Source organism: Eleutherodactylus coqui, chromosome 3, assembly GCF_035609145.1.
Source record: "Eleutherodactylus coqui strain aEleCoq1 chromosome 3, aEleCoq1.hap1, whole genome shotgun sequence".
Lineage (NCBI taxonomy): Eukaryota > Metazoa > Chordata > Amphibia > Anura > Eleutherodactylidae > Eleutherodactylus > Eleutherodactylus coqui.
Genome location: NC_089839.1, coordinates 99197385 through 99223866, shown reverse-complemented (window position 1 = coordinate 99223866; position 26482 = coordinate 99197385). Strand labels below are relative to the sequence as shown.

General features: G+C 45.3%; 1 protein-coding gene across 3 annotated transcripts in view; it reads left to right on the top strand.

The window, feature by feature from the left end:
* The window catches only part of TTC13 (tetratricopeptide repeat domain 13), a 71284-nt gene that overhangs the window by 916 nt on the left and 43886 nt on the right, over positions 1–26482 (top strand). For all 3 annotated transcript variants that reach the window (XM_066595912.1, XM_066595911.1, XM_066595913.1), the window contains exons 2-8: positions 12536–12630; positions 14224–14299; positions 16595–16665; positions 17051–17116; positions 18820–18912; positions 24156–24272; positions 26015–26125. In XM_066595912.1, coding sequence (XP_066452009.1) covers positions 12536–12630; positions 14224–14299; positions 16595–16665; positions 17051–17116; positions 18820–18912; positions 24156–24272; positions 26015–26125 — 629 coding nt within the window. The remainder of the gene's footprint in view (positions 1–12535; positions 12631–14223; positions 14300–16594; positions 16666–17050; positions 17117–18819; positions 18913–24155; positions 24273–26014; positions 26126–26482) is intronic.

The following is a 26482-nucleotide window of genomic DNA, read 5'->3' as shown; positions in this document are numbered from 1 at the left end:
ACTCTCACACATGCGCTCGGCAAAGCGCTACGATTTTGAGTGTGGTGTCGGGATTTTAGTTTCATTTTCGAACTTGTTTCCGACAGCGGGTTTTAGCGCACCCTATCGTTGTGATGGGTGATGAGAGCAGACAGCGCTGGATGGAGCATACCGATGTGTGGTTTCCTACACATCACACACGACTCGCTGTTGCCCCTGTGAATGCACCCTTAGAGCAGGAGCCTGGCTGTTGGTTGTCCCCAAAGCCATCGCCGTAAAAAGACACATGTGCAGATTAAAAGCCCATTAAAGGAGGTCGTAAAAAGGCTTATTGCTGTCACCAAGGGGTTAATGAGACTGTCGGGTACTTTGAGTCCTGCAAGATAAGCCTAAGGCCTCATGTCCACGGGGACAGGTCCGCAGCGGGTCACCCGCACGCAGGATCCGCACCCCATAGGGATGTATTGGACACCCGCAGGTAGTTAAATACCTGCGGATGTCATTTTCCCCTGAGGCGCGGATTGTGTGTGCGGGAAAACACCCGCAGCATGCTCCATTTTAGTGCCTGTCTCCCACGGGAGCGGCTCCCATACGCTTATATTGAAGCCTTTAGAAGCCGTCCGGATCCGCCGCACACCCGCAGCTGAATTCCTGCCCTCCGGCGCGGGAGAGTAGGAGTTCGGAAAAAAGAGTGTCCGGCGCATGCACGGGACACGCTGCCGGCGTGCTGAGCACCTCTGACCGGCCGAAGAAAGAAGATCCGGCCGCAACAGAGGGCAGATCCGCAGCGTCCGGACAGGTGAGTAATTCTTTTTTTTAGGCCTCATGTCCGCGGGAAAGGAGGAACCTGCTGCGGGATTCTGCATGGTGAATCCACGGCGGGCCTGATTTTCCCCGTGGACATGAGGCTTTAGAGTTCAAGAATGTACGTTTTAGGCCGGCTTCACACAAGTGTATGTAGAATTGTGCACGTCTTAGCGCAAAAACAGTTGCCCTACGGACAAAGTTTTCTCTGCGTACGGGACACAAACACACCGATTGAATTGGTTCCAGATGTTAATTTTGCAGCGGAATTCCAGTGTTTTATGCATCTCCTTGCATATTGCGCACCCCATTGCCTTCTATGGGGATCTATGGAAATTTTGTGGCACATCCGCCCCGTCTGGACCTTCCTTATACTTGCCCTCCAATGCCCCTCTCAAACCCGCTGCTGCAATCCTTTCTGCAGGGCGCTATGTAGTTGTGTCATTCATTATGCATGCCATGCAGTCTGTGAATTGCAGAGACGGGTTTGCCAGCTGACGCCGAGTGAATGGCAGGAGGGTAAGTATACGTTGTATATCCCCCGATCTGGCGTATGAACTACTTGAGCCCGGAAGCTTCCCTTTAACATTGTGCTGCTATGTATGAACAAATGCCCGCATGGCACTTCCTCTTCCAGACCCAACTGCTCTGCCACCATGTTGTGCACGCGATGCCCTCTGCTAGTAATCGTCTGTATATACTCATGCGAAATTTGAATAACACGATGCGCTTGAAGTCCCCGACACATTCATAAACATCGTCTATACAATTTTGGGCCCCCCTGTCTGTTACACTTGTTATACAAGGGGTTAATATATAGCTTAAGGTGCTTTTAAACGGAGCAATTACTGTTCAAACGAGTGAAAGTGATCGATAATCGTCCAGTCTAAATGCACGCCAACGACTAAACCATGCCCATTCACTCGTCCGTTCATTCAGTTGTTCTCAGTCACTTATACAGCCAGTGTGCGGGATTTCTTGTTGAAGGAGCCAACGATGTATCTGCCAGTATGAATGAGCCAGCGTCATTTGCTCATTCAAAGGAGAAATGGTTCTTCTAAAAGAACCCTTAGGCTGGGCTCACATGGGGTGTATTTACCATGGAATTTCTGTACGCACTCTCATGCCCCACACAGGACTATTATGGGGGGCAATGGGTTTGCATGGCAGCCATTAATTGTGAAGAGGTAGTGTGGGGTATGCCCAGTAGATATTTTGTTTAAAGGAAGGGGTTGCATTAAATTTGCAAGATAACTTTCTAATCGGTGGGGTTCTTACCGCTGAGACCCCTGCTGATTTCAGTGCCCCCCCTCCCCACGCCTCCTCCTCGCTGTGAGGTTAGCAATAGTCTATTAAAGGTGTTGTAAGAAAGAATACTCGCCTCTCTTCTGCCCTGGGGAAAGAGTTGTACTGGCCCTTGTATCGATCCAAGTCTCTGCTGACAGTGGAAGTCAGGTGGCAGCTACAGCTGATTAGAGGCCATAACATCACTGTCCTTTCTATTGTTCTTTTACACGATGAGCCAGTTGTTTACATCTTTTTTAAACTCTTAGGCCCAATGCGAACAGACGTATTTGCATTGCGGAATCTGGAGATGACGTCCGCCTCCGGATTCCGCAGCAAATGCTGCCCATAGACATGCTATGGAAAACTGCTTTTCCATGTTCACCAGTGGAAATCAGTTGCAATTTTCCACTTGCGTATGGAAAATCACAGCAAGTCCTATTCCAGCACGAATGGCTTCGATTAAAGCTGTGGGATCTGCGTCATTGCCTATCGATTGTGCAGCATTTTCTGTACTATGCCGGCCAGCACATCCGCAGTAAAGAAAAGACGACTGCGGTCTGATACGTAGGGGTCACCAGCCCGGCATCTGGTCAGATTCCACTGCGGGATCCAACCTGGCCATGTGCATTCGACCTTAGAACACCTTTAATAGACTATTGTTAAAAATATAATATACTGCAATACTGAAGTACTGCAGTATATTGTAGAAAAATTCACTGAGACAGAGGGGTTAACTGTACAACTTATAGGATTTACAGAGAAAACCCACGACTTTTTTGATTAATACTAAAAATTAACTTTTAATACAGATATTTAAAAATGTTTTTCCGATAGTCACATTACTTCAAGATAGATTAGAAAAAATCACGTTGAAAGAAAGCCCTGTTGAATTTTTATTCCTCAGGAATTTATCAGTACTCCACTTGATTGCAATTATGGCTGTGGAGAAAACTTGTACCCTTACAAAGTAACCGACTCCAATTTGGTTCATAAATCCTGGAGTACAGTGCTAAGGCTTGTGGTCATCTATATATATATATATAATTGAATGTATGTCTGCGTGTCTGTCTGTGTGCGTGTCTGTCTGTCTGTCTGTTTGTCCTTTTATGCGCTACTACACCATTCATCCGATCGCCATGAAACTTTGGGAAGTTGTTGAGTACACTCCTGGGAAGATTATAGGCATAGTACATTTATGCTATGATAAATGGCGCGCGTGCGAGCGTCGTCGACAGTTACGACCCCCCCACGTAGATCTTCGATTTCCATCATTGCCACTAATTCTCTCACTTCCCGATGTTGTAGAAACATGAAATTTGGCACGAGCATTGATTATGTCATAAATAGGAAAAGCTAATGGGTCCCAACTCAATTATTCAATTCTAAGTGCCAAAGAATTAGCGTCCAAATTTTACGTACGGAATCTAATTTTCTCGCTTCCCAATGTCATAGAAACGTGAAATTTGGCACGAGCATTGATTATGTCATAAATGGGAAAAGCTAATGGGTCCCAACTCGATTATTCAATTGTAAGCGCCAATTCAATTGTAAAACTACAAAATGATGCATCCGCCGAACGTTTCGCAAGACAATTGCTGGATATTGAGAATGCTGAGGTAACATGAAAGCTGTGCTGTGATTGGTTGCTATTTCTTATACTGCTGAGGTAAAATGAAAGCTGTGCTGTGATTGGTGGCTACTTATACTACTGAGGTTGCATGAAAGCTGCGCTGTGATTGGTTGTTATATATTATACCACTGAGGTAACATGAAAGCTGCGCTGTGATTGGTTGTTATATATTATACCACTGAGGTAACATGAAAGCTGCGCTGTGATTGGTTGCTATATATAATACCGCAGAGGTAACATGAAAGCTGTGCTGTGATTGGTGGCTACTTCTTATACTACTGAGGTTGCATGAAAGCTGCGCTGCGATTCGTTGTTATATATTATACCACTGAGGTAACATGAAAGCTGCGCTGTGATTGGTTGCTATATATAATACCGCAGAGGTAACATGAAAGCTGCGCTGTGATTGGTTGCTATTTTTTATATTGCTGAGGCAGAATAAAAGTTGCGCTGTGATTGGTTGTTATTTCTCTTACTGCTGAGGTAACATGAAAGCTGCGCTGTGATTGGTTGTTATATTTTATACTGCTAAGGTAACATGAAAGCTGCGCTGTGATTGGTTGTTATATATTATACCACTGAGGTAACATGAAAGCTGCGCTGTGATTGGTTGTTATCTAGATATATAAAAACGAATGAATGAATGTATGTCTGTCTTCGCAGCAACGCGCGACGGGTAAGCTAGTTCATTATAAAGGAAAGAACCATGGAGTGTGTGTGTCCCGATGTCACAAGGATCTATGACACTCCGTTGGATAAAGAGTTAGTCTGTCTATGCAGCAATTACTGTTCTGATACGGTATTTTCGAATGAAAATCTTGAACTTAATAACCAAAGTGTCTCAAGTGCTTTCAAGCATTTGACCAGCACCTACAAAGAATTTACACGTTCGTGGTGGGAGGTCCAGGGTCGCACCAAATACTTGGAAAACAAAATAATCCCACGTAGGTTACGTATACACACAATGCCACCACCTAGGCTACGAACTACATCGTTTATGCAAAAATGGGAAAAAGAAGCTTCTGAGTGTTCGTTTCGGTTCATGCAGCTTCTACTAGAGGAGGAAAAAACAACACATGAGAAGAATAGTAAACAACTAGAGGAAGCCATAAAAGAAACCAACAAAGTCTCGGATGAGACGGATTTTGATAAAAAAGAGAAGACGCTTAAGTTGACCATTGATAAATATACCAACTACTTAAAAGAAAGAAAGCATCATCAATTTAACCGCGACTTGCGTGATTTCTCCGAGAATAGGGTCTATGACCATCGGTCACAAACCGAATCGGAAACCAGCACCTCAGAAAGCGACCTATCTGGAAACGAATCCACATGTAAGGGACAATGCCATGAGAAATCTAGGTAGAGGTCCTCACGTGGGAAGACCAGAGGTAGAGGCAGAAATTTCAACCCCGTAGGAGATCGTTTTTTTTAGGTCCAATGTCCACCTACCTAATGAGGGAACGCAGAGGGCCACCCCAATAATATTAGAGGGAACGCAGGGGGCCACCCTAATAACAATTGAACCATCTGGACACACTGAAGGGTTGAGCCATACAGTAGTAAAAGTGATCACCAATAAGAGCACGTCATATACACAGAATCCAGGAAAAGATTTATGTATTATAAACGTATCTAAATGAACGCTATCTAAGGACGAAATTACAGTCCTAGAAAAGGCTTTATCGTTCGTGCCCACATAAATTCGATCTGTTTACCTGGGAAAAAGACTTGGCTCTCTTCCTAAGGAAATTGCGGTGGCAAAAGTATTACGCCTTACAGAATCGCAAGAGAATCTCTGAAGTAAATCTGGATCCCGTGGGTTTTCTCAGTGAATAGTATATTGTAGAAACAATTAAACTCTTGCAAGTTCAAGCCTGCCATTGGGAGAAAAAAAAGGAAAAATAAGTTGAATAAAATTTTTTTAAAATAAATAAAAAAATGAATAGTTAAAGAAACCTTTCCCCTATTTCTCATGTAAAAATAAAATATACATAATTGCTATCAACGTGTTTTATAAAAGTTCAAACTATTGATATATATAAGTATTTGTACAACATGGTGAACGTCGTATGAGAAAGGGGGGAAAAAAGCCACAATGCCCGAATTGCAGGTGTTTTGGGCAGCATATCTCTTCAAAAAACTGAATAAAAAGTTCTTAAAAGGGCCCTTGCAATAAGTGTAAAACAGAAGGGGATGAAAGTATTACATGTGGGTCTTAAGAAGTGAGCTGTGGCTTTGCCGTATAATGTGTGCATGTGATGTATATTGTGTAAGTACATATAAAGACCTCGCCGTTACAAAAACAGAAAAAAATGAAGTTGTTGATGAAAAGAAATATTTCTCTCACTTTTAAAGCCAAAATGTTTGCCTTCCTGAAGGGGTTAATTTTTCTCCACTGGTTTTGTTGATAGACCTTGTAAACTTGACTAAGTGGAGGCACGTTTTGTTTACCGGTTCTGGCTTCATATTTTATCAGTAAGTGATCATTTGAGGATTACATTTCACATTTTCACAATTTATCTTGTGATTTTAAAAATATTTAAAATCGTTCTCCCCGGCCACATTCCCTTAAATAGAAGTAACCGGCCGCGGGGCAGATGGGACGTTCCTGCTCTAATCTGTCTGGGTGAAGTCCTAACTGGCCGTGCCGGTGATGGATGTCCCCTAGTTTTATTACACATATTGCTGGTTAGGTCGGGTTTTGTTATGGCCACATCCACTTCTCTGGACTCTGTTTATAGTCAGACGAGGTGTCTTCTCACAGTGCGGCTCGGATATATCTTTAGGTTAGTCTTCCTCCTGCGGTAGGTCAGGAGTCTTGTACCATAAGCCTCCGCTCACAGTGATGCCACTACTTAAAGGGGCTCTATAGATTGGTGTAAAGGGCCTGACCCTGCTACAACTCTTCTCACAATTTGGTTAGTGCAACCTTAATGCATCCTGGGAAAACTAGGTTGTGTCTTCTTGTTCCATCCTAGGAATTGTCAACCAGGGATAGATGTGTTACATGGCATCTATGAACGGTGTTCGACAGACCTCTATTGATTATTATATAGTCTTGTTGGGTTTGTCATGGCGCCTAGCTTTTACTTGACAAAATAGCTCCGCATGCTACTCTACTTTGGGACTATTTTTCTGGATCTGCAGCAGAGGCTTCCAATAAAGCCTCTGATGGAGATGTTAACATCGCTTCATCACTAAGTAGTAATGGTGTCTGCCATTTCAGGTCCTTTAGGCCCCCAGTCAGATTCGACATGCGGAACCCCCTAGAGGAATCTGGCCCTGGCAGCAGCGGTGCCTGCGCTTATCTGCTTACCTTCGTTTTCATCTGTACTGCAGATGTTCCGTCGGTGAGCCATTGGGCATGCGCAGTACAGATTTTTTCTTTGAACTCTTGCTTTCCCTGCGTCATCACCTCACGATGACGCGGAATCAGCGACCTTTCCTCAATGACTTCAATGGAAGCCGTCCACGTGGAATATGTGAAAAATTGGAGCATGCTGCGTTTTGTTTTTTTTTGTTTTTTTGTTCCCCCCCCCCCCTCCCCCCTCCGCTCGCAGAAACCGCAATTAGTTTTCACAAGTGTTCAGGAAGAATCAATTTCCCATGGCATGCAATGGGCGCTATTTGCTGCGGATCTGCGGTGTGGACGCCCATCATTCCAAAGCAAATATCGGTCCATGGGCAGGAGCCCTTAGACTGAGGAAGACCTGGGTTGGCCAAATGCATCATCACTCAGCTTTCCCATAGATGCTGCAGGTCACAAGTAACAGTTACGTATAAAATTCAGGAGGGGTTGGAGCTTCTTTGCCCGAGACCGACGTTCTTCAGAAGGCTTAGCTAAAACTTCCCCCCCCCCCCCCTCCAAATAAATTTTGAATCGGCCCCACTGGTGTAGCCTAGTCACCGGGCCCCAGTGGTCACCGTACATGCTCTACCGCTGCTCCATTCAATCCCCTCAGTCCAGGGGGTTTAATGAGTAGCAGAGGGGGACAAGGCATCCCTATTCTTGCAATTGGTGGGGGTCTCAGCAGTGACACCCACCAATCACTTATCGATAGGTGATAGTCAATTTTGGGATAGCTTCTTTTAGACAAAGCCTTTAATTCTTGAGTGTCTCGCACTACTTGGATGTCAGTGAGGCAATGAAACAAAAGCATTCAAGGGTGGAAAATGTAGAAGTATTGGCATCCTGTCCTTTGTGGTTGGCCTATGATTTCCCTGCAGCGCTTGTTATGATAAATTTAGCAGTGAAAATGAAATCTTGTCTATGCAGACATAAGAATGCTCACCCGTCGGCAGCATGTCTCCACATGGAAATAGGGGGTGCTCTTCCTGTATCGGACGAACAGTCATAGTAATGATCAATGGTTCCCACGTTAATAGTCATCAGCCAAGTCAACAGCATAGAACGCAGGTCAACATGCTATATTGTCAATCGGTACTCTTTAAACGGGCAGAGAATTGGTCCACGTAAAGGAACCCCCCCCCCCCCCTTCCCACTCATCCACCCCAACAATTCTGAAAACTGGTGTCTCGTTTCCCCCTCTTCTGTATTTAGGTATAAGGTATTTAGCCAGTGATTGCCCTGATTGGGGCCGCGCCTTTTATAGAAGATGCCCTAGTAGGACAAATGCTTTCTTGATTCGCCTTTTTCGAATAGTAAACTGATCGTCGGCGGTTCTAGCAGCGGCTCACTGTTGACGAAGGCCAACGAGAAAGAGTTTCAGTCGTAGTTGGACGTCCTCTGAGGGCTACAATGCAGCATTTTAAAGTCCTTATTTCTGCATCCAATATTGCTTCAAACTTACTCAGTTGTGATAAGTTGACGAGGACGTCTTGAGGTCAAGCAGACAGTTCTGGGCGGACGTTAGTTTAGAACATTTGGGTCTATGATATTATACTAAAGAGCGACCTAATGTGATTACATAAGCCAGAGAACATTGACCGTGTAAGTGATCCATGGCCTTGTGAAGCAATAGAAAAAGAGATAATTAGATTTCTTGCCTCCTGTTTCCCGGCTTCGTGTCTGGTGAGAGAATCTCTACGTCCGCTGTCTTTATGACTGATACTGTCTGTCTTAAGAAACTGAGTATGTCTTGAATAAATGTACTGAAATTAATTTCTGGTCTTTGCTAACGAGCTCTGTGCGGCTGGTAATTATTGTACCCTGAATGTATAATGTCATTAACTTGGAGAACGTCTTCATGACCTTCAAGTCTTATTCACAATGCGACTTTATCTTCACATTTGTGTCCTGTCCATATTTGCAATGGTCCGCCCACGGCGCACCCACCCATTATAGTAAGTAGGCTTCACGGGTTTGTTTATTTATTCATGGACTGATGGTCTTGTTAAAGAAAACCAAACAAGACCGCTGCCGCATGTACTATTATCGTCTAATTTTTCGCATGACAGTCACCCATTCAAGTAAAAGCTAAAAAGTAACACACATTTGAAATCCGTTTCCACATTGATCCATGCTATACAATGCAACACTAGAAATGCGCAAAAGTGACACATGGAAGTAAAAAAAAGACATAAAAATACACTTAACCCATACAGATAAAAAGTTGTAAGTCATTAAAAAGACCAAAATCGCACAACAATTGTGTGTGCGATCTGCCGAAAATAGAACCCGTTGATATCCCTATTTTTCCCACACATTTCTCGCATGCTCAAAAATATAAGACATGCTCTATTTTGTGCGCCAAAGGACCCCCTCGAAGCCCTATGGGAGATGCAGAAATGTGTACACAATGCGAACAGAAATGCGCTATTCTGTGAGAAGAAAAAAAAAAAGAACCCATATGGACCTCATTTGGCTAAGTAGCCAATTAAATCCGGGTGTAAGGGGGTGTTACACGTGAATATTAAAGGCTTTGCGTGCGCAAAAAGTACAATACAATGTGCAAATCAACCTCGTTCGTAGCGCAAATGTGTTGCACTGAATCGGGCACATTTGCATATACTCCCTTCTAAAGGAGCCCTGAATTGGCCGAAAACAACCCAAAAATTAGGTGCCAGTAGAACTCTGGGATTTCTGTGTCCTTACTAGACATGGGCTTATGATTTTACTGTTGGCTTCATATAATGCAGAAGTAGAACTCGGTATGACGATAATGTCGTTGGGGCGCGTCCACGGGGGTTCTCTACACCCTGCGGAGCTGGATAGACCCAGAATACAACCTGGACTTGTACTTCATTGCACTCTGTATTAATATCTATCTATAGCGCTACCCTATTCCGTAGCGCTTTACAACTGGAGAGGCCTCTGTACATGTAAGCTTCCAATCTAGATGGCTGTATTGTCCATCCATGTGCTGTCCGTGTATTTCATGGACCACCTGTGGACCCATGAGGTTATTCACATGGGCCAGTTTTCACACGGCCCGATGATCCATGTAGGAGAGGACAAGGATCTATTCTGGTCCATATACATGGACAACCATAGCAATGTGCAATGTCCATGGAGGTCGGACCGGTATCTCTGTGTCCTCAGGTGCCAGTTGCCCCCGAGATTTTCAAGTGCAACTTGCAATATGGCCGTCTGAAGGAGACCTTAGGCTGGGGTCACACGGGACGGAATTTCAGCCGAATTCTCGCGGAATGGCTGCACCGAAAAACCGTAAGATTTTCGTGGGATAAATGCAGCTTCTAAACCCGTGGCCTTTAGTCGCGGGTTTTGGAGGGGTTTCACAGTCGGCATTCCGCTGCAGCTTTCTCTTCCCATAGAGAGGAGAGAGGCCGCTGTGGAAACGAGAAAAGAATTAACATGCTGCGGAATTAAATTCCGTGCCGCTTATCAGTTTTTCGTGCGGCTTGGCCGCAGTGTGGGGACGAGATTTTCGCAAAATCTTGTCCACTTTGCTGGCTAATCTGCCATGCAGACTTTTCAGACTGAAATTCCGCGTCAATTCCACCCTGTGTGAACCCAGCCTTACAGCAGCACAACAAGTCTTGTATGACCCGTACCAATGAGGGTCCGGTTTACACTAAATGATTAGCGTATACAGGAAAATGCGTCGTTGGCTCGCTCAACAAGAAATCGCTCAGTCGTTCACATTCGCCGTATAAGTGACTGAGAACGACTGAACGATTAGCGAACCAGGCAACAATGATTTTATGCCTGTTCATCGACTGCTTTTAGGCTGAACGATTATCGTTTACTTTAGCCTTTCTGAGCGATAATCCTTCCATCTAAAAGGGCCTTAAGCATCCTGATCTGAAGTGATTTTTTTTTTCTTTTAATTTTCCCCCCAATATCCTGGTGTTTTGTGTATGGGGCTCCTGTGTAGACTTAGCCTGGCTTGGCCGCCGTCATAGTGATGTCATGTCTGACAGTCTGGCTGTTAGGCTGTGCGTTGTCCTATATTAGACTTGTCAGATCTACATGTCTGTCTCCAATTACTAAGTATTGCCACAGAAATGAAAGCAACGAATGTGCATGGAGTTAAATTAATTAAACTATCTATATGCAAACGCTGCATTGAAGGTTTATGCATCTATATAGCACATACATATCCCTCAGCGCTGTACATCACAGTTAACCTATCATTATGCGTTAAGAGTCAGGAAGGAAAAGTGCACAAACAGGTAGGAGTTGAACCCAGGACCCCAGCACTGCAGGGCAATAGTTTTAACCACTGATCCAACATGGGGGTCTAAGTCCTGAACACCGCTGGTTTCTGCAGCAATAGCCCAAGCACTGTGCCCTCTTCACTGTTTACCAGGCACAGCCCTGTATATTTTGAATGGTAGGAGGCGCAGCGGGACCCCGACGGAGGCAGCTAGGCTGAAAATGCAGCCAAAACGTGGTTCTAAACTGCCTGTGTGAGGGAGGCCTTAGACTGATGATACATACTAATAAACAGTGTGCATTAGGTAGTCTGAGAAGCTGGTGCAGCCATCTTTGTTTCTCCATATCCGGCGGGACAGTTTAAAGTCCATGGTGCCATCTAAGGTTCTGTAGGAACACCGCTTTTGGCTATTTAAACTGAATCCCATAATGAAAATGTTACCTTTGTAAATGGGCGAGGGACTTGGATGTGTAAAACAGTATATACCCTGTTGGCATACAGAGTGTGTCTCGTGATATATTCACGTTAGAAATACACTGTGTATTTGCATGCAGAAAATTGCACTTTAGTACAGTACCAGTGAAGTGGATGGTACTCGCAACATAAATTGACCTGCAATGTGGATGTTAAATCTGCACCTTGTCCATTTCTGCTCTGGATCTTCACCACAGATTTCACCCCTTTTGATGCGCAGGGTATAATCTGTGGCATATCTGCAGCACATCAAAGTAATGGGCCCTTCTGCATAGATATATCTTTTTGCGTGCGCCTAAATACCAGCGTATTAGCATGCAAAAGGGTCAGAATACGCAGGGCATAGCCTGAATAGGCTGTATATTTAAGGACTGAAATCCGCTCACGTCCCGGTGAATGATCCCTAAATGAAAACCATGCCGCCTGCCTGCAGTCACATCTAGGGTTAACGTGGAAGATTTCCTTGGACACTGTAGAACAGGGGGAACTTGGAGCTGTGGAACAGGAAAATGAGCCTCTGTCCAGTCCAAAGTTATATTATGAAGGTAGCTGGCGCCAAACATAGAGTTATAGTTACTTTTCCATGCGTGCATTTTTGCTCTATTCTTCTGTTAATGTTTGCCAAGAGCTACTTTATGGAAAATGTAGCAAACGAATATTTTTGCATGAGATACGTGGATGTTTTCTACAATGTGTACATATATATTTCACCATTACTGAGTTCTCTGGGTAATTGTCACTACACTTCTTGTAATGAAGCACATATTTTATTTTGTAGATTCAGCGTTTTTTACCTTCCGTGAAATGGACTGCGAGCCGAGAGGATCCCCAGCTTGTGAATCCATCATTTCACGGAACACAGAAAAGATCTTGGTTTGTATTCTGCTTGTAGAGGATGTTTGCCCAGTCTAAAGCTGCACAGAAAGTAGAATAGCTTTGGGGATACTTTTACTTTGTTTTAATACAGATTGTTATTGTATAAGGGCTTATCCACACTTGTGAGAATCTCGCGCAGTGAGACGTACAACACTTGCCCGATTATGAAGTGTATTCTTTTGAATAAACTCGCTCACGTGAGCCATTCTTTGTTTATTTTTTAAATTTTCCTCTTAGCAATGCTGCGAGGAAAACCTTTTCAGCATGTTCTATCTTTTGGTGTTCCCTTGGAACATCTCGCTCGTTTTCAGTGGGACATTAAAATACACTGCATGGTGCTTGCATGCTGTGAGATGTGCATGCGAGTGCTGATTCCCATTGAAATCCATTAGAAACACACCTGAGGATCGCAATTTCACAGAAGTTATGCAAGGTGTTTTTGAATGAAAAACGTTTGGCATCTGTGTCATAAACGCAGTTGGAAAGGGCCATATCTCGGCCCAAAAGACGCGCTCGCCCCAGTGAATGTAGAATAGCTTTTCTAGTTGCCCTTCTGCTCCCATCCCAGGGTATCCCGGCTGTAACAGCGGACGGTGCCTGGAAACCCCTTTTCAAAGGTTGGCTCATCAAAAAAAGATTGTTCAGGGTCCAACATTTGCCCCCCTTCACCCATGATCAGCTGTTAAGTGGAGCTGCTGCGAAATCTATAGCTCTGTATATTCACTTGAATGGGACTGGGCCTGCAGTACCGTTCCTTCTGCTATACCTTGTGCAGAGCTGTGCTTGTTCTGGCTTGCAGCAGCTCCAGCAAACAGCCAATGATGGAGCCTAAAAAAAATGCCCAATAAGACCACCCCTATCCCCCATAGGCACTTCTAGGTCATATGAATGTCATTGCAGGGACCACCAGCTTAGGAACCTCTCTGAGTTAGAGCAACTACTATCAAGCATTCTCAAAAATCCTGAAAAATCATTTTGCATCCTCAAAAATCCTGGAAAATCATCCTAGGGCTTATTTTCAGGGAAACCGGGTACTATTCAAGCTTGTCTTCTGCTCTGGTAGACCTGGCCTTTTTTATAGTGTATGTAAGGTATTGCGTTGTATATATTTAACCATGTGAAGCCATGGACCTTCTACTGCAAAGTGTTCATAATGAGTTCCGCTCCTGAATTATTTTTGTTCATTAGTTTTTACATCTATGTCCCCCAGTAAAGGAGAAGACGGAAGCGGTTAAAAACTGCTTCTCCCTTCTCCTCCGGGTTCTCAGCTGTGACTAACAGCCAAGGACCTGACCTGCTTCTGCTTGATTGCAGGAGCAGAGGCTTTAATCCAGTATCGTACATCTATCGGCGGGGATTTAAAGCCCATGACCAAGTGTCGTATACTTACCCTGCTTGGTCTTTTAGGGGTTAAATGAATTCCTAATATAAGGAGTAGCAGGCTCTATTAGGCGGTGTACCATAGATGACCTTACTTTACAGAATTTTGCTGCGATTAACATATACCTTTTAGGGGCTTAGTCCATTGATCCTGCTGAATATTCTTAAGTCGGCGTACATAATGCAGTTATGGCTTTTCCTTTACTTCAGAGTCAGGCTAAGACTCTGGCTGAGCAGAAGAGATTGCCATTTGTCACGGAGGATGATGACACAAATGAAGAACTTGGTAAGTCGAGAGAAAATAGAAAAACTTAACTTTAAACACGCCTGGAATATGTTGGTAGCATTTATCACTAAAAACGCATGAATTTTATTGTTTTGTTTTTAATATTACACCTCGCAAACTATAAGGCTGCTTTCACATCTGCTCTGGGGATTACACCTTCCTGCTCTGTTCGGGGAGCAGGAAAGGGGAATTCCCATGGCCGAACGGTCTCTGAATGGAACCGAATAACGCCTGCTGGACCTCAATGGCTGTCATGGGGTCTGCCTGGCTTATGGACGGAAGAAAAAGCGCTTTTTCTTCCGGTATTCTCAGCCGCATCTGTGATGGAACCTCCGACTGGAGCTCCCAACGCAGATGTGAAACCGGTCTTACTTGAAGGAAAATATTACTTGTTACAAAGTTGTCCATAGCCTTCAACCGTCATGGGGTGTATTTGACCCCAGGCTTGTTCATTACTGTCCTACACTTTGAAACTGGTACCACCTAAAGGTTAGCACTCGCTAACAGCCATAGTGTTCTGGGGTTTTTTTTGTTTGTTTTGGGGTTTTATTTGAGGGGGGGTAAGGGGGGTGACTGTGCTTTCCGATGCGCTGGACATGTGGACATTGCATGTTCTACTCTCATCCATTAAACTGACCGGAATATGACATACTGCAGTTTATTTGTTTATTTTTTTATATATAGACAAGGTCCAATTAAAGATAGTCAATTTGCCACAGCACTCACAACACCTTAACTTGAAAGGAAGGATGATCTCAAATGTAAGGTGCACGCTCAACACGATCCTGGACCCTGGATCAGATGTACATCAGCCAAACGAAATAGAGAAGAGCAGCACTCCAGGGAATTAAGTTAAAGCGATGTCTTTATTGTGCCCATACAACGTTTCAACCCTAAGCACAAGGGTCTTTGTCAAGTCTTTGTCAAGGGTTGAAACGTTGTATGGGCACAAGAAAGACATCGCTTTAACTTAATTCCCTGGAAGGCTGCTCTTCTCTATTTCGTTTGGCTTATAGACAAGGTCCATGTAGAAAATGGCTTGTCTGCACCCCTATGACTTTATTGGGTCTGAGTTCTGTCTGAGTTTGCTCACTTACAAACTCGGACAGAACTCTGATGTAAAAATCACCGTTGTGAATTGGGCTGTTTTGCCGGTGGTGTGATCATGTCAGGAGGAAGGTTTGCATCCAGAAGAAACCATGTCAGAGGTCTTACAACTGCCAGAACATATCATAGAAAAATGCCCTTTAAGGGACCGTGGGGCCTTCTCTTCTGGTATATTCAGCGGTCATGATCACAGCGTCTCGTGGGAGTTCTGGGGTCTAATTTGATCATGAGTGATAACTGCATGGAGTTTGTATGGCTGTTCTTTCCTCCCAGATGCCATAAGTCTGCTAATAAGTTAATTAGTTTCACAGGAAATTGGCCTCAGTTTGTGTATGAGATGGGGAAATTTAGATTGAGCCACATTATGAGCCAGAACTAATGTGAATGGTGATACTTTCTGTACAGCGCTGCAGAATATGTTGGTGCTGTAGGCCGGGACAGAATATCGCTAGCGATATTCTGCTGCGGGGTACATGGGGGAAGCACTGTAAGGTCTCCGCGATGAGAATCGCGGCATATCGCAGCATGCTGTGATTTTATTCACGCGAGCGGAGAATTCCTATGACGTCGGGCTGCGCTTTCCATAGTTCTCCTATGGAAAGCGTGTCATGCGAGTTTCGCAAACCTTTATCGCAGCGGATCGTGCAATGACGACTCACCCGTGGACAGGCAGCCGTATAAGGAACATTAAGCTAGAAGCCCTTATAGCTGATGGCTCTCATGTTAGGATGTTGGATGTTGGGAAAATGCATGCTTTAATTAGGGGATGGGATATAATGGCCTGATTATCTGCTGCTTTCTTCACCAACAGATGGAACCTGGGCTGCAATCCAACATCTTGTGCATGGGATAAAAGTTGACGTTTGGGGTATCAGGCCAAAATTGCAATACGAGACACAAATCTAGTCAGCGATGTGTCCGCGGGGTCCTGTGCTTATAGTTGGATTAAATAGATTTCTGTAAAAATGTATTATTTATTATAATCTTATGTAAGCCTTGTTCCTTCCTCTTCCTTCTCTGTGGGGGTTTGTAAAGTGTCTTGAACAGTTCAAGCCATTTTCTAAATAGTTTTGAGATCACTTCTTACTCATAGGATTGTTTGTAATTGATTCCTGCTAGAGAACAAGATACATTTTGGTCATTTGATTGTCGGCCATTGACTGCATATTTTCTTTCCTTATGTCCCAGCTATAGGATATGTATTAATAGGCAGCGGCCTGCATGATGAAGCTATAAAGCACTTCTCCTCAATGCTTCAGGTATGTTTTGAGTTATTTCCATCTCTAAGCCAAGAGCATCTTATTATCATTTTGTATCTATTATTGCTGTATTATCGACTTGCATAGTTACTAGTATTAGGATATAGTTATCGCTATCTGCAAAGGGGTTTTCTAGGCAGTGCCTGTTGCAATACCCCAGGGTCAGAGTGGAAGCGCTGCTCCGACCCTTGTGTAATGACCGGTGCTTGTAATTGCAAGCGCCGGCCACTACACAGGGATTGGGGCAGCGCTTCCATTCTGACTCTGGTGCATCCCGGTGGGAGCTGTCTGGATAACCCCTTTAACTACTGAGTTGTTGCAACATTAGATGTTCCTAGGAAAAAGTATATTAAACAATTATCTTGGTTTTCATGTCTTGTAATAGGAGGATGCAAATCTTGTAAGTGCTATATATGGCCGAGGAATAGCTTATGGTAAAAAAGGACTTCAGGTAAGTGCTGCAATGTGTGAGGTGCATTAAGGCTGTGAAATCTGTTGAATGTAAGATATTAATATTTTAATTTGTTTTTTACGGAGTCCTCCATATAAAAGAATTGTTCTGTTTATGATGAGCCTCATTTGTCGGGAGGATCTCCATAACCTGATGGTTTTCTTCCCTGTTCTGCTGTCTTCTGTTAGATGCTCAGCTATCCACTTTCATGCCACAGCTTGCAGCATCAAGTCACTTTGAACCTGTGTAGTTGGGAATCATAAGCAATTATTAATCAATTTCACCTGCTTTGGTGCAAGTCAAAGTGACAACAGGTGGACTGGAGAAGCAACAGCACGATGCCCCCTAAAAGGCAATGGTTTTGCATCTGGTGGCCACAAATAATTACTTTTCTCCTTCCTGACTGATCCTTCTCTAGTTTTGAGATTTGCCATGTCCTTGGAGCATAAGGCTTTACCTGCAGCCCTATCGTGTTGCACAGGTAGCCCTGCTCCTCCATAAACGTCGCAAGAATGCTTGCTTTGTCTCCCATTACAGTCTCAGGAGCATGGAGCAGATTTAGGATATTGGCGTTACATGAGGAGAGTTGTAGAAGGGCATCAGTACTAGTATCTGCTCCTTTGTGCGAGGAGGAGCCCTACAAGACGACCTCCAGCAGGTTACGAGTTTGCATGTATCTGACCAAACTATCAGAAATCGGACTCCACAAAGGCCTAATGTCTTGTAGTTGGAATTTGAAGCTCAGTTAGCACTTCCCAGGGAACACCACAATTGGCAAGTCTGCCTTCAGTGCCCCCAGATGAGAGCAGGTTCACACTTAGAGCGGTGAGACAGGCGTAAGAGTCTGGAGATGCTGTGGGGAATGTTATGCTGCCTGCCACATCATCCAACATGAAAGGTTTGGTGGTGAGCATGGTGATGGTCCAGGGAGGCATGTACTTGGAGAGGCACAAACCTCCACATGATGGCCAACAGTACCTTCACTGCTGTTAGCTACCGGGATGACATCCTCGGAGCCATCATACCGTATGCTGGTGCAGGACACTGCCCGGCTTCATGTAAACTGTGTATGTAGGCAGTTCCTGGATGCCAAAGACATTGATGCCATTGACTGGCCCTCACGTTCCCCAGACCAATCCAATTTAAAACCTCTGGGACATGCTGTATCGGTGCATCTGACACCACAAAGTGTCCAGAAGCTCACTGATGCCTGATCCAAAGTTGCCATTATGAAATCTACAGACCCCACCAAAATGTGCGTGTGAAGAAAGTCTGTGCACCTATTACGAGACAGAAGGTCCCAAATAGAGAATTAACATAGTGACCTGGGGTTCAGAGGGCTGTACTAGCTTCAATTGTACTGCTCAATTGGCTAACTGGGTGATTCAGTATGAAGCCCATCCCTAGCTACCGAGGGCTTTCCACTGGTTGCCCATCACTTGCTGAACTCATGAGGCATTGAACAACTTCTAAATTAAAGTATTCTTCAGTTTCTCCACATTTGCATTAGTGGTAATAAGTGGTCACTGTCATATTTTACGCAAACCTTTCTGAGAGGGCACAAGTGTAATACTTCTAAGGTGCTGCCAGACAGCAGTGCGTGGCATTCTTGCCATCCTCTAATGCTAGTAACATGATGCTGCTCTGGATTGGGTTTTATTTGCCATTGCTCACCATTTATTTTTCTTTGCTGCCTTTTTAAGGATATAAAGAATGCAGAATTGGCGTTATTTGAGCTGAGCCGTGTTATCAGTTTGGAACCTGATCGCCCGGAAGTGTTTGAGCAGAGGGCAGAAGTGAGTGCTGTTGGAGACTTTCCCATATTTTCTAGATTTTCACACTTGTAGTGTATTAAGGAACAGTAAGGGTATGTTCACACGGGACTTATTTACTGTGTATCCTCAGTGCAGGTGTCACCCTTCACATTGCAAAGGGTGAATTCCACAATCGACTCTGTAGCAAAGCATTGACACGCTGCAGAATTTAAAATCTGCAGTCTATGTCCAATGAAGCTGTGGATTCCCCGATGACTTTTTTTCAAACTGTGTGGTCCATACTTTTTAAATCTTGTCCACACGGCTTGTACTTTAAACGCTGTGGATTTTCCTTGTGGAAATTTGACAAAAGTTTCGCCCTGTGTGAACATACCCTTGAACTTCTGAATATTGTTTTTGTAAAGAAGCAGAGCAACTTGATTGCACACAACTCTCTACCGCAGGATCTGTAACTTCCCACATGAGCTAGACACAGCCAAGGTAGATGGAATGGCGCACTCCTGAGCTTATTCACTAACTACATGCTATTGACTAGGGTACTGGGTACTTGATCAGTCTCGACAGGCATTTCCTGCAAATGTAGCACTACCATTTATTGGCATCATTCTGAATAACCAGAGACTGAAAACCTACCGTGATCATTTCCTGCTCACAGAGTTTGTTACAATGGTGTAATGGCCCATTTACATTGGACGAGTATCGTTTAGAATTCTTAAAATTCCCGTGACCTGGCGGAAATTTGAACTATAATCGTCCCGTTTTAAACACACGCAGCGACTGAAGGAGAGTTGTTCAGTTTCTGCATGCAGAAAACTGAATTTCTTACCTTTCGGTGTAAACAGCCATCGTTCACTTTCGAATGACTGTCTGCTTACAGTGAATGGAGGCGGGTGGTGGGGAAGAACACTCCCCGTTCTCCTCCGCCTCCGTGTTGGCAGCGCTGTGAGCGATGGCAGCGATACTCACCTGTGTAACTGCACAATATCACTGGGACGAGTGTCTGGTATCGTTTGCCCCACAGTTGGTCCCGTGTAAATTGCCTTAAAGGAGTTGTCCGCCGGCGAAACTGATTTTTTTTTTCCCCAATGAATGCCCTGTAGTGGAGAAGCATCACACATTACAGCTTTAACCATGAAAAACGATATTTTGCTCACCTTTTTATTCCTTTTCTTACCTTATAAAGTTTGCCTGAAGGATTTTTCAAAGATGGCGCCGCTGGGTAGTTCCCATGATGCACTGCTGCCTCTCTCTCCTCAGTGCGCGCTCCCGATGACACCGGCCACATGACTGGAGGACCGGCATCATGCACGCTTCATTGCTTTGAATGGAGCCAGCAGCCGGCTGGCCCCATTCAAAGTAATGAGAGAGCAGGGAGAGCAGTGCGATCTGCTCCTACAGCTCTGACAGCAGTAGCAGGAGATTCCTTCATCACTGGACACTGCAGTGTCACAGCCTCCAGTGATGAGGGAACATGCTGGGGAAGATGAAATAATCTACTGCTACACCTGTCAGAGCTGTAGGAGCAGATCCTGATCTCTAGCAGCACTTTCAATAGCTGACGATCGTCGGCTATTGAAAGTGAAAGTAGCACCAAGCATGCCCTACACACACATACACATGCCCTACACACACATACACATGCCCCCCCCCCCCCCCCTTCCCCCCGGACTTCTGACAGCCCGGCCGACACCAGCAGCACACACACCCTCCCCCCCCCTTCTGCGAGAGCCCGGCCGTCCACTTACCCCCCCGGGACTCCTGACAGCCCGGTCACCACCAGCAACACACACACCCCTCTCCCCCCTGCGAGAGCCCGGCCGTCCACTTACCCCCCCCCCCGGGACTCCTGACTGCCCGGTCACCACCACCAGCAGCATACACACACACACCCCTCTGCCTCCTCCCCCCCCCTGCGAGAGCCCGGCCGTCCACTTACCCCCCCCCCCCCCCCCGGGACTCCTGACTGCCCGGTCACCACCACCAGCAGCACACACACACACACACCCCTCTGCCTCCTCCCCCCCCCCTGCGAGAGCCCGGCCGTCCACTTACCTTACAGATGCCAGCAGCCGCGCGCCCCCTGGGAGAGGTTCCCAGCAGCTGAAGTTCTACTGCACATGCGCAGTAGAGAGCAGAAGTGAGAAGCGCGTCCCCGACGTCCCGTCAAGACCTGGAGCCGGCCCGACAAGAAAAGAAGATTTCTTGTCGTAACCAGGGACGACCGAGGAGCAACACAGGGGGGGGCACCCCTACAGGTAAGTCAATAACTTCTGTTTGCCTCATTTACCATGCACAATGTATATTACAAAGTGCATTGTAATGGGCAAACAGAAGTAATGAGATCTAATGTTTATGGCCGGACAACCCCTTTAAGTATTCCCAGAATACCAAGAAAGAAGACTCTTCTTGCTAATGTGATTAGCTCTAGATTGTAACAAACCCTCAGCTGTTCGAGCAGCACTAGATAACGACAGGTTTTCACCCTCTTAAAGTGCATTTAGACGGAATGATTATTGTTAAAACAAACGGTTTGATTGATTTCAATGAGTCCTCACAGGCATGCGCTCGAAAGTCTTCTAACACCGCGATTTCTGAGCGCTGTGTGCTCTATTTTGGCACATTTTAGTACACCTCATCGCAATGATGGGGTATGTTAAAAAGCGCTGTGAATGCTGTGACATACGTTTTTGAAACTGGCTGTAAAAATCGCTGTGTTTTGCCGACACTGTGTGTGAGAGTGGCCTTTAACGTACGCGAACGAGAATCGTTCACTTCTTGTTCATCGTTCAGTTTCCGCACGACTATAAATCATCGTTGGCTCGTTCACTTGTTCCATTTAAACACTTCTCATTCAGTGTTTCACATAGGGAATGAACACTGCCCGAGATTTGAACGAGTCAACGATGACTCTGCCTGTCTAAACAGGCTGCACGAGCTACTGATGATGTCCCCAGCTCGTTCGCGCATGCAAATGAGAATAATGCAGTGTAAAAGGAGCATTAGGGACCTTTCATGCATGCTGAATATTTTTGCATGACTTGCCTAATGCGCCGTTAACACGGAACGATTATAGTTCAGATAATCATTGAAACCAATGAATCTGTACGATAATCGTTCCGTTTAAACCCGAACCAACGAGAGAACATTGAGCAGGAATTGTGAGGCTCTCGCTTGTCGTTCAGTTTCAGTCAGCATGAAAATCACTGAAACACTGAAAATAAGTGCCTGAGGACTGCACGATTCTCAACGATACGCAGCTTGTGTAAAAGGACCATAAAGACGCAGACCATTCTGCAACAAAATCCGCATGTATACAATCAGGCTATGGAGCAGAAATCCACCGCAACAGATTGATCTCCATTTTAGGTGCGTCTTGAAGAAATATTCCGCATGCGTTAAAGGTTCTTTAGGGTTCTAATACATGTGTACTATTGGCTAGCGCATGCAGTATAGCACTAATTGCCGGGCTGCACTTACAAGTTCAGCTTGGGAGTTATCATGCCAACGTGAGCGCTAGTGTTGGTGTAATAACACCCTTAATGTAAGCCAAAATGTTTTCATCCATTAATTGCTAGCTGAGCTCATAGGGACAGTGAATAATTTAAGCAGAAATCAAAAGTTGCTTAACTTTTATTCTTTATTTAATGAGATTTACTTGCCTGCATCTTAACAGGCACTGTCTGCTCCACTGCACTTCTCCTCTGCAGCTTCGGCACTTGTTTGTAGTCTTCAGCCAGTGCTTCCTGGTCAGGTGTTTCAAAAACCCCGCCTCCAGGAAACGCTGGTTCTGATTGGCTGAGCCACGGCATTTGGGAACCAATCGCTGCATTGCTCGATGAACCAATCACAGCCGTTCAATAGTTTTTTGGGGTATTTTTGTTTTTTAATTGCAGCTAGGGCTTATATGTTAAGCCACCCCTCACCCTGAAAATCCTTGCTAAAGAGCGCTACAAAGCTTCACGGCTTTATAGCGACACAAAATCGCGGTATCGCCGCTAGAAAGCAATATATCGCACAGAACACAGCTGTGATATTGCTGCAATTTTCTCGCAGCGATATGTCTGTCGCCGGTGTGCAAGAGGCCTTATTTAAGGAGCCTTCACATAGGCCAATGTAAACTATATAGTGAACAAATGATTAATGAGATCAGTGCATCCCTTATTAATAGAGATTAGCGAGTATACTTGGTAAAGGCAATTGCTCGAGCGAGCATTGCCTTTATCGAGTACCTGCCCGCTCGAGATGAAAGGTTCGGGTGCCGGCGCGGGGGAGCGGTGAGTAACGGCTGTCAGCAGGAGGGAGCGGGGGGGGGGGGGGGGGAGGGGGAGAGGGAGAGAGAGAGCTCCCCTCCGTTCCGCTCCGCTCTCCCCCGGCACCCGAATCTTTCATCTCGAGTGGGCAGGTACTCTCTAAAGGCAATGCTCACTCAAGCAATTGCCTTTAGCGAGTATACTCGCTCATCTCTAATTATTAACCAAGATGTGCCGCTGGCAATGATTATTCTTGCTGCTACATAAAAGATGCAATCAGCCGTCAGACGAGTATTTGCTTGTTTGTTGGCTGTTAGCTGCCCTGCTTACTGTGGGCAGTGATCTGGAACCAGCATTATATATTTGTCTGCCTTGAGGCTACATTGCCGCGAGCATGAATCTCGCGTGAGTTTTACGTGTTGCGAAACGAACTAAACTTGCTCGAATATAAAATCCATTCTTTTGCATGAGCGGTTTTCCTCACAGCAATAAAAAAAATAAATCACTGCATGTCCTTTTTTTTTTTTTTTTTTTTCACGCCCCTCGGAACATGTTACCCATTGTTTTCAATGGGGCAGTCAAACACACTGCATGCTCTACGACGTGATATTTCCCATTGAAATCAATGGCAAACACTTGCTGATCCTCTAACTTGCGTGAAACACGCACTGGATGATCAGAAGTGATGCAAGGCGTTTTTGCACATAAAATGCACATTGACAAGCGTGATATCTGGCTTTTAGCTACCTACCCGAAGTGAAGCGAGGCATTTTTGACACAAAAAATGCCTCCCATCTACGGGGACAATGTTTGTTGGTGATGTGATATCGGGTTTCACGGCCTGACATTGCACTCGCCATGTATGAACTTGAGAGAGTTGATAGAAGAGACCGGTGTGGGTAAATATCTGTTATGCATGCAGAGAACACATATTTTTAGCTTTCATCTACATGTATGTGGGTATACCCGGTGTTACATGGGTTGTATTGGACTTTTTTTTTTTTCTTCCTGCAGATTTTGTCTCCGCTGGGTCGAATTAGTGAAGCACTCAGTGACCTCACTAGAGCCATTCAGCTGCAGCCATCAGCACGGCTATATAGGCACCGCGGTACCCTGTACTTCATATCTGAGGTAAGAGCAGGAATAGGAAGATTCTGCTGCGGATCTTAATGCTCTGGAAATATTTGATTACCGCTCACAGTAACTGTTTAAAGGGCGATCAGGGGATTTTCTCTCTCTGAGGCTGATCTCACAGGACGGGGTTTGCATTGTGGAATCCGCAATCGTTACCCGCACAGACACTCCGTGTATTCCGCATACATTCAGAAAATGGAACATTTGTTATGTCCACTTGTGGAAATTAAATCACAGCATTCTCCATTTTCTTGCGGATTCCACATGGACTGCTTTCATTGAAGTCAATGGAAACCGTCCAACATGCAGCCCTTCCACAATTGACCAAAAAAATGTGAAAAACGAAAATCTGTACTGCGCATATCTGACGGTGAGCCGCCGGATCCATTCGCAATACAAGTACGCACGAACGCCGGCCAGAGTCATGGGCTCCATAACTGCGTACAGGCAGATTGCTCTCCAAACAACTTGAGAGTTCATTTGCTACACCCCAATATTTTGACTCTTTAAAAGGCAAAAATGATGTGAGATGAAATTGTTCTCCAGTCCTACGAGGCTAGAAACAGATGTGCAGTGTAACATCATTCTTAGGCCTGTCTTGAAGATGTGTGATCAGTGGGAACCAGACTGCCAAGTCCACCATCGACATGCAGAACGCAGTGACTACAGTCTGGTTGGATGGCTACTGTACCTGACCCGTGGCCACCCATGTGTATGTGCGACTATGTCCAATCAACTTAATGGAACTGATCTGCAATACAGATAGTCCCCTACTTGCGAACATTCGATTTACGAATTTCGCAAGATGTGAACAATCTGTCCTGCACAGTATGATATAATGCTATGGCATTACATCATACTGTGCGGGGACCGGGCAGGCTTCTATCAAGCCTGATAGAAGCCTTTCCGGTCAGATCGCAGGACACTGTGCGGTTGCTAGGCAGACGGGGGGCCTTATAAAAGGCCCTAGGGCTGTCTATGCAGAGCGCCTATCAAGCCGTGCGCTTGATGGGCACTCTGCATAGCAGCCCTGGAGCCTTTCAGGAGGTCCCCGGCTGCCTAGCAACCACACAGCGTCCCGCGATCTCATCGTGTGACGCTGTACGGGCCCCCTGAATGTCGGGTGCAGGCTGTTTCTTACAGCGGGCACCCGGCGGCAGCAGTTCCAACGAGCCGCGCCGCTCGTCAGAACTGTTAACACTTTAAATACCGCTGTCAGAGCGGTATTTAAAGTGCTAACAGTTCCGACAATCGGCGGGGCTCGTCGGGACTCCTGCCGCCGGGTGCCCGCTGTAAGAACAGCCGGCAACCGTTATATGGAGCGGGATCCACCCGCGATCCCGCTCCATACAACCATTTGTTCGGACTTGCGAACAGCCTCCTGGAACGGAACCTGTTCGTAAGTCGCGGACTAACTGTACCTGACACAGCCACATGGAAGAGAGTGATGCTGTTTCAGGTAAGGGAGTAAAGTGGGCTTTGGACTTCACCAGCCTTGTTCTGTTGATCAGTGAGGTTCTTGAGGGTTAGGCCTCCACTAACTGCATGTTGACCAGCAATCCTTGGGACAAGCCGTAAATGATATCTCCCCTCTTAATGTTTTTACAATGGTTTCAAACACTGGTAATAATGAGAAGTATTTTCTTAAACATGGAGACGTCTCTGTTTTTGTTTCTGCATTTTAATGAGTTCACTAAACTTCTATGGATCATTTAATAAGCTGCATTCTTTGACTTCAGGATTACGTAACGGCGCATGAAGATTTTCAACGGTCCCTGGAATTAAATCAAAACCAGCCCATAGCCGTTTTATACAAAGGTCTGACGTTCTTCCACAGAGGCCTGCTCCAGGTAATACTATGGAAAAATCGTAATGTATGTTTCTTGCATAATTGAAACTAAGGCGGCTGCACACGACCGGGTTAGATCCTGCATGCGGGAGCCTGCAGCAGAATCCGTCCCCGTGCCCAGCTGCCATCCACTCATACCTCTCATTACTTCTTCTTTTCTGTACTGCGGATGGTCTGCATGGCGAGCCGTACAGAATTAATTTTTTTAAACCCCTGCTTTTCCCTTGTCATCACCTAGTGATGACACAGAATCCGTGACCTATCGGCAATATCAATTGCGGAAGGGCTGCAGGTCAGGCGGCTTCCATCCACTTCAATGTTAGCCGTCCGTGCGCCACTTCTGCGAGCAGAAAATCGC